Raw genomic sequence first — 7946 nt, 5'->3', positions numbered from 1 at the left:
AATCGTCAATTTCATCTCGGGCCACATGTCATGAGTTACAGTTTAGGTAGGAGTAAATACAGCTGGCCGTGACCATTAATAAGCAGCTGCAGTGAACTGGCACTGCTCCAGCTTCACTTCTAGGTGGTTTGGAAAATTTTATAAAAAGACAATTTCCGTCTTGCATCAAACATGCGATGGCTGGAAGCGTGGAAGGATATCACATTATTAATGCAACAATATCAATCAATCAATCATGATAAATTTGGATCACACGAGTCAAATTTTTTTACACAAGCTTCAAGGATGGCTATAATAATTTTCTATAAAATCTTAAGAACGCTAAATGGTTATTCAATACAATTGGTTCGTAATTTAATACAAATTTTATTCTTCCAGACATCAATCACTAATGAGCAGAGAAGTGAAACAAACGGTTTCACATGCAATATACGTAAATAAACTGTTTGAATATATTTTCTTTGCTCATTACGTTTGAGTCATTAAATGGCAACTTACAGGATGACGTAATCTGGTTAGTAAATATACATACATACATATATATATATATATATATATATATATATATATATATATATATATATATATATATATATATATATATATATATATATTGCATAGATTTGGAAAATAGATATTCTAATTTGCCTGTGTATAAATTTCACGTTTATAATTTAAGAGCATAAAAATTTTCTTGGTTCCTTAGCTAACACTCAACACCTTCATGGTTAATGCAAAATGTAGCTGAATGAAAATTTGCATTAGAGGTACACTTGTGGTTAGAAATTCAGTAAGATACAGCTGCACTTATTTTCACTTTGTTTATCATTTCCCATCAATGTTTTATTGCCTCTGGTCTGCTGACAGTCTTATAATACCTGATGATTAACACGTTTTTAACCAATCCTTCAGTTCAGCTAAAAAGCAAACACTAAGTATTGGTGGTAAGGAATGTATTACAATGAAGAGCTCAGATCTTGTGAATCTTTTAGCTATAGAAATCCCAGTGTAATCCAAAACTTGCATTGAAATATTAGCTTCAGTCCTCAAAAAAGTATGTCAACCTTCATTTATACAAGCTATCGGTAATTCTACAAAGATTGCTTCTTAGCATCCTTCCAATCCTGAATGGAAGCTAGAACTTTATCAATCTCTTGCTCTATTCCTTTCTTTTCTATTTCAACAACTTGTAATCTCTTTTTAAATTCATCCTTAATCTTCTCAATCCTATTATCACACTTCAAATTTTTATTGTTAAGTTCAACCAGCTTGAAGGTTAAATCTCTTAGTTTCCGGTGTGATGGTCCACCCATAATGGCAGCAATGGCAGCTCTTCGTTTTCTTCTTGCTAACTCATCTGATGATTCACATTCCACTACATCTGGCTCAGTGGAAGATTGCTTTCCAGATGAAGACTTATTTTCAGTTTCAAGAGATTTTCCAAAAGGCACCACAAACACATTTTCCATTTGCTCTTCTTGTTTGATATTTGATTCCAGATCCACTTCACTGTGAATATCCTGAATAGATTTATCCGAGGTACTGGGACTGTTTACATTAGGTGGTTGATTTATCAGCAAATTGTCTGTGTTTTGAACAGCAACAGTGTGTTGAATGACTAGAGGCTGGGGCTGAGAAACATATACAGCCAAGTTTCCTGCTGGCACCTGGTACAAAGGAAGAGGGGGAGTAGCATTACTATCCATTGGTATTGTGGCCATTGGAACATTATGAGACACCTCCTCTAATGGAACTGCCACTGGTAGTGGGTCAGACGGCTCCTGCTTTATGGAGACGTCACTGAAATTATTTTCTTGTACCTTTGAAGGCCTGCCTTTCTTTCTGCTTACTCCTTGTATTGTCCTCCCTTTTCTTTTCTTGGAGTTGTCTTTGGGCTTGTCAGATATTTCCACTACTGGTTCTAATATGTTCATGTTCCATTCATTAGCCATTTCCTCCTCATCACTAAGTGGCTCATTCTTCCTATGAGAACACAAAGAACAACATTAGGTTTACAAGACACCCAAGGTTCTCATCAAAGTGAGTGAGCAAGACTACCTGGCATATAACTTGACAACTAATATTTTGGTGGAACAAGCAGACAGGAGAAGATAATTTAAAAAGTATCTTATGGAAATATCTGTTCCATCATATAAACAAATAGATAAAGACAAAAAATATCTGTAAATGGAAAAAAAAAATTTGTCAAAATAAAAAAGAAAATAAAGAGGGAATGACAATATGAGCTGTGTGAGAGAGAAAAGTTGCTCAAATAACAATGATAGTAAATACTGAAAGATCGAACACAATTCTGTAAGGAAGGAAACTAATGCAAATACCTACGAAAACAAAATTTAAAGAATATAAAGAGCTGTGCAGGAGGAGAAGACACTATTTCTAAGGTATATGATATTGAATTACAGGGATTGAGAAAAAAAAATCAAGGGATACTTGAGACTGTAACATAGATTCTGGAGACTGTAAGGTGGCTGGAATCAATGGATGAATGAAATAACATGAGACAAAGAAAACTAATAAAATTGGTGTAGGACAACCCTAAGCGAGATGCATTAAGTTATGATCATCCTGCTTATGAAGTTCTCAAGGTTTCTTTAATATCTGACATCAAACATTTACTTATTAAAACAATGTCAAATTAAACAGTAACCAACTCCACTCAAGCCAAGAAAAGGAGAACATATGAAGAAGAAAAAGAAGAAGAAGAAGAAGAAGAAGAAGAAGAAGAAGAAGAAGAAGAAGAAGAAGAAGAAGAAGAAGAAGAAGAAGAAAAGCAGTGAAGATACATACACTAATCCCAACATGGTATACTTCTCTATGTACTTCTGAGTGAGCCGTATGAGGATGACTCTCGGGGACATGGCATTGCAGATCTTGGGGGTTGTTGGCCGAGTCTTGCCCAGGTATAGCTCCCGCACGTCCTGCACCAGTCGGCTCAGCGGCATCATCTTGCCTGCTGTGGAGAAGAATGACAGGTGAGATTAAGTGAGGTGCAAAATATGAGCAAAAATTTACTGTTCAATGTAATCTATTAGTGCGAGGTGGGTAAATACTGACCACAGGGAAACATCGACCGAATGCTCTGGTACCATAAGTATTTCAAATTGCGTGTCGCCACTCACCACCAACACGGCAGCAATCCTCAGTGAACAACACGTGAGCAACAGGTTTATGCTATCACGCCGTCTGTGTTTACCAGGTAAGAACATTTACTTTATGGATGTCTGTTGTTATATTTCACAGTTCTCATAGTGTCTCATGTCGGTGAATACGGTGTGATTGTTTCAAGTTCAATTTCATTACAATATTTAGCCATACTGACATGTTATCGAGTGAAATGAAGTGCATCCTTTCAAAGTGGCTGCCATGGCATTGTTAATATATATATATATATATATATATATATATATATGGAAACATCAACCAAAAACATGTGTGAAACACCAGTGCCTGAAATTTTGAATATTCTTAAATACTAAAAAAAAAAAAAAAAAAAAAAAAAAAAAAAAAAAAAAGTACATTGGCATGAAAATAAATGGTGGTGGTGAATCTGTGCATCTAAATGAAGTGGAACAGAGTTTTTTGGGGATAAAGGATCTTTCGAACCAGGACAATGTAAGAGTGTCCTGGTGCAACCAAGAGGCAGGCTGACCTGGTTAAGGTGTACCCTCCTTCTGACTGCCTTCAATATGCATTTCTAGTAGTGTAGTAGCTTACAGGGTAAGGTGTTTCTTTGTATATAGTCTTCTGTCTTGAACTCCCTCTATTTGTATGTAATCAGGCTATAAGTTGGTTGAATATACTTTAAGGTGTCTTAACTTCCCTCTCTGCTTCAAATAATTGTCAATAATTCATAAAATTTATTTAGTTGAAGATATGCTTATAGTATGATTTTTGTCTGCCAGAATTAAGTTTGATTTGTCTAATAAGTGTTAACTTTTTATGTCCTTATCTTTCACTTAATCACTTAATAATGATGGAGGGGAGGGTGGCTAGGGTTATCCTATATGTTGCTTTCAAGCAAAAAAACAACAATTTTAGTTATATAAGCTTAAAAAATAAAGGTTGATGTTTCCCCACTCCTCAGTCTGTTTCCCTGCAGAAGCAACACTGACCGAGGTCCCAAAAATTTTTAAGGTGCAAAATATGACTTTCTGTCTGTGTAGTTTGTTTTGGCCAGTGTGCTCTCTATCAGATACAAAATGGAATTTTTATGCAGGTTTTTCTACTAATAGGTCGGCATTATGCCATCTCACACTATTGTGCTTTAAGATGACTGGTTGGAGAGCAAGAATCCCTTATATTCTTTATTGTGTAAGTGCAATGAAATAAAAGCAAATATCTAGTGTTGACTATAATCACAGAGAGAGAGAGAGAGAGAGAGAGAGAGAGAGAGAGAGAGAGAGAGAGAGAGAGAGAGAGAGAGAGAGAGAGAGAGAGAGAGAGAGAGAGAGAGAGAGAGAGAGAGAGAGAGAGAGAGAGAGAGAGAGAGAGAGAGAGAGTCTCATATTCTACACTTTATGCAGCTAATGTATAGTCTGGTAGGGTGAGATGGAAGAACACTGACCTAGAGAGAGAGAGAGAGAGAGAGAGAGAGAGAGAGAGAGAGAGAGAGAGAGAGAGAGAGAGAGAGAGAGAGAGAGAGAGAGAGAGAGAGAGAGAGAGAGAGAGAGAGAGAGAGAGAGAGAGAGAGAGAGAGAGAGAGAGAGAGAGAGAGAGAGAGAGAGAGAGAGAGAGAGAGAGAGAGAGAGAGAGAGAAATGCATAAAAATTCCCTTTAGTATCAGAGAGAGAGCACACTGTGACCAAAACAAACTACAGTAAGTCCTTGTTACATGGTACTTCTTTATCCGGTAAAGTCACAGTTACAGTATTTTGAAATTACTACCCTTGATTCGATATACAATAAGAAAAATTCACAGATACGGTATCCGCTCATGTCATGACGTCATCCACACCAAACCTCCCTGCCACTCACAGTACTGACTTCAACTTGACCACCCTTGGAGCCTGTTATCTCTTCCCCTCCCAGCCTTTTTTTGACTGCATTACATATTACAGGCAACCCCGCTTAACAAAGGTTCGCACAATGAAATTTCGCTACAATGAAGGTTTCCTTTTACTACCATCTCCTTGTTTAACGAACACCAAACTCGCTTTAACAAAATTTTATCCAGGTAATTTTTTCCAAGTTTGAAAGCCCAGCTGTATCACACAAGCTGACAGGCTTTTGAATACATCAGCACCTCTCGTGGACAAAAGACGCACCACTTACTCCCCTAGTTCAAAACAATAACAGCGTCAGCAGCAGCTCGTCTTCCCTTGCTCTACATGCCACCAAAACGCCCTGCAATGTCGCCTTGCGTTGCTAAGAAGACCAGGAAGTCTCTTACTCTCGAAGTGAAGCTGGATATTATTCACAGACATGAGAGGGGCAAGAAAACTAATAGCATTGCTTCCCACCATGGCTTGACTCCATCTACTGTCTACCATTTTCAAGTCAGCAGACTCTATTAAGAAGGCTTGTGAGACTGTATCTTCCTTGCAAGCTAAAAGAACCACCTGAACTCATGACTGCAATGGATAAAATGGAAAGCCTTGTGGAAATGTGGTACATAAGTTTTGTATGCAGTACCATGATGCGCCCTTTGTTTACATTCCACAGGTTGCCAGCTAGCGTATTTCCCGCTCCACTCTCCCTCCTTCATAAATCTAAGATCATCAACATTATAAGTTACTTTCATACATACATTAATGTACATTATAATGACTTAGTCTTAAACTGCTTAAATGTTTAATTTCATAATTTTTACTTTCATTAAATGTTTTACTGTACTATGATGCACTCTCGCTTTGTTTACTCTCAATGGAAGCTGAAGTCAGGGGTTAAACTTGTTATAATTGGTTCGCTTAACGAAGGGTTTTTTAGGAACGTAACCCTTTCATTAAGCGGGGGTTGCCTGTACTTATATGCATTACTAATTAGATGAATAAATGGAATATTAAAGGGTCTATTGTAAGCACAAATATATTCATAATAATTATGGCAAACAGTAGTCATAATACAAAGAAAAATTAAGTTCACACCATTCATAATGTTAGCATAAATATTCAATATTTGTTATTGAATATAATCCACTTAATCATAACATAAACAGCAAAGGAAAACAGGTAATATAGTCCTAGTGGAAAAAATAAACTACATATCATTCATGTGGTCAGTTTCATTAGCTTTCTATTTTGACCTTTGCATGACTTATGTTTTTTCTTATTTGTCTTAATGTTATTATTTAGATTCTTAATTCTAAAGTACACAAATATTTTGGCAAAAAATGATATGACATCATCAGTGAAAACGAGTTGGGGCTGAAACTGAAGTAGGCTTATACCTAAATAACACTGGTAATGCTTTCACCTCACAGGTAGGCTATATAGCACTATAAGCAGTACAGAGGCATACAACAATCATTTAGAAAATTCATCAATTTAACCTACCTTGAGGTAAATTAAGGGATGGAACTGCAGTATCTGTTAGCGGCCTGTAACTCTTGGGTGCCTCAGTGCCTAAGAGGCGATGCTTTAAATCATCCTTGTAGTCAGAACTTGTAAAATGCATGGAACATATCACTGCATTGTCCACATTAAACACTTCACCTCGGGAACAAGCTTGAATCCACTGCTGTCTGTGATTTTTTTCCTTGGGAAACTTGAAATACTTAATGCCTGAACCTGCTGTTTTTCTTTTCGTGTTATTGCATCCAAGCACTGAGCAATTGTTTGGCATGTTTAGTTGTTTACAGCACTGTGGAGAGTTTGATGAACACTCCAGCTAGCCCAGTGTCCACAAGCAATATGTAAACAACAGGAAATCTCAGGCGTCAGGCCAAAGTGCCTGAACATCCCACCAAAAGTCAGCTGTCAGTGAGCACTGAGCTGGGGTGGCGTGGGAAGTGTGACATGGATGATGTCACAAAAACAATCAGTCTCTTCCCGCGTTTCCCATTGAACACAAGTGAAATCCTTACGTGTGTTTTTTGTGGATATTATCATGACGCACAGTGACGTACCCATAATGGCCTGAAAACTTTACATTTTTTTTTATATGACTATTCTCATGTATTTTAATTTCTGTAGGGTGACTTTTGACATGCTGGAATGCATTCCCTATTATTACATGTTATAATCAGTTTGGTATATGGTAATTTTGATTTGCAGTAAGGTTTTCAGGAACGCGTATGTACCATATAATGAGGACTTACTGTACACAACATGGCTCGCCTATGGTATATGCATAAATCCCTAACTCAGAAAGTTAGCAGCTACTTTGATGCTGCAATTGGTTGCAACCTGGTGCTTGAATGCAGCCTCCAAGTTGGTGCGGTCAAACTACCTATCACTTTTCCTGACATACTTGGGAGACATGACTATCAGGCTTCCAAGAAGGCAGTAGGCAAGATCTGAAAGAGTTAATGACATTAGACACATGAATGGGTAAAGTTGAGCCCCCAAAATACAAGTTTCAAGTTTTTAGCATAATGATGCTGACATCATGATTCACTAAAAATCACTTTAAAAAAAAAAAAAAAAAAAAAAAAAATCACTAATTCACCACCACCATTAATTTTCATGCTAATATGCATAATCAATCACTTTTTGTTGTTTTTCCAGGTAATTGAAATTCTTAAAAAATTTCACGCATTGTTGTTCCTCTGACATATTGCCGGTCAATGTTCCCCCAACCACCATTTTTTTTTCACAACAATGCCATGGCAGCCACTTTGAAAGGATGCACTTCATTTCACTCGATAACATGTCAGTATGGCTAAATATTGTAATGAAATTGAACTTGAAACAATCACACCGTATTCACCGACATGAGACACTATGAGAACTGTGAAATATAACAACAGACATCCATAAAGTAAATGT

The 7946-nt window shown here is 36.9% G+C and overlaps 1 protein-coding gene across 8 annotated transcripts in view; it reads right to left on the bottom strand.

The window, feature by feature from the left end:
- Positions 1 to 346: 346 nt before the first annotated feature.
- The window catches only part of LOC123501322, a 9405-nt gene continuing 1805 nt past the window's right edge, over positions 347 to 7946 (bottom strand). For 3 of the 8 annotated variants that reach the window (XM_045250087.1, XM_045250088.1, XM_045250089.1), the window contains 3 exons: positions 6513 to 7474; positions 2809 to 2974; positions 347 to 1983 (listed from right to left, as the gene is read on the bottom strand). In XM_045250087.1, the coding sequence (XP_045106022.1) occupies positions 1092 to 1983; positions 2809 to 2974; positions 6513 to 6801 (1347 nt within the window). In that variant the 5' untranslated portion in view covers positions 6802 to 7474 and the 3' untranslated portion in view covers positions 347 to 1091. The remainder of the gene's footprint in view (positions 1984 to 2808; positions 2975 to 6512; positions 7475 to 7946) is intronic. The other 5 variants (XM_045250092.1, XM_045250095.1, XM_045250090.1 and 2 more) reach the window with 4 other exon arrangements.

Source organism: Portunus trituberculatus, chromosome 9, assembly GCF_017591435.1.
Source record: "Portunus trituberculatus isolate SZX2019 chromosome 9, ASM1759143v1, whole genome shotgun sequence".
Lineage (NCBI taxonomy): Eukaryota > Metazoa > Arthropoda > Malacostraca > Decapoda > Portunidae > Portunus > Portunus trituberculatus.
The sequence above is the reverse complement of the archived record's forward strand: the minus strand, read 5'-3'. Positions and strand labels throughout refer to the sequence as shown.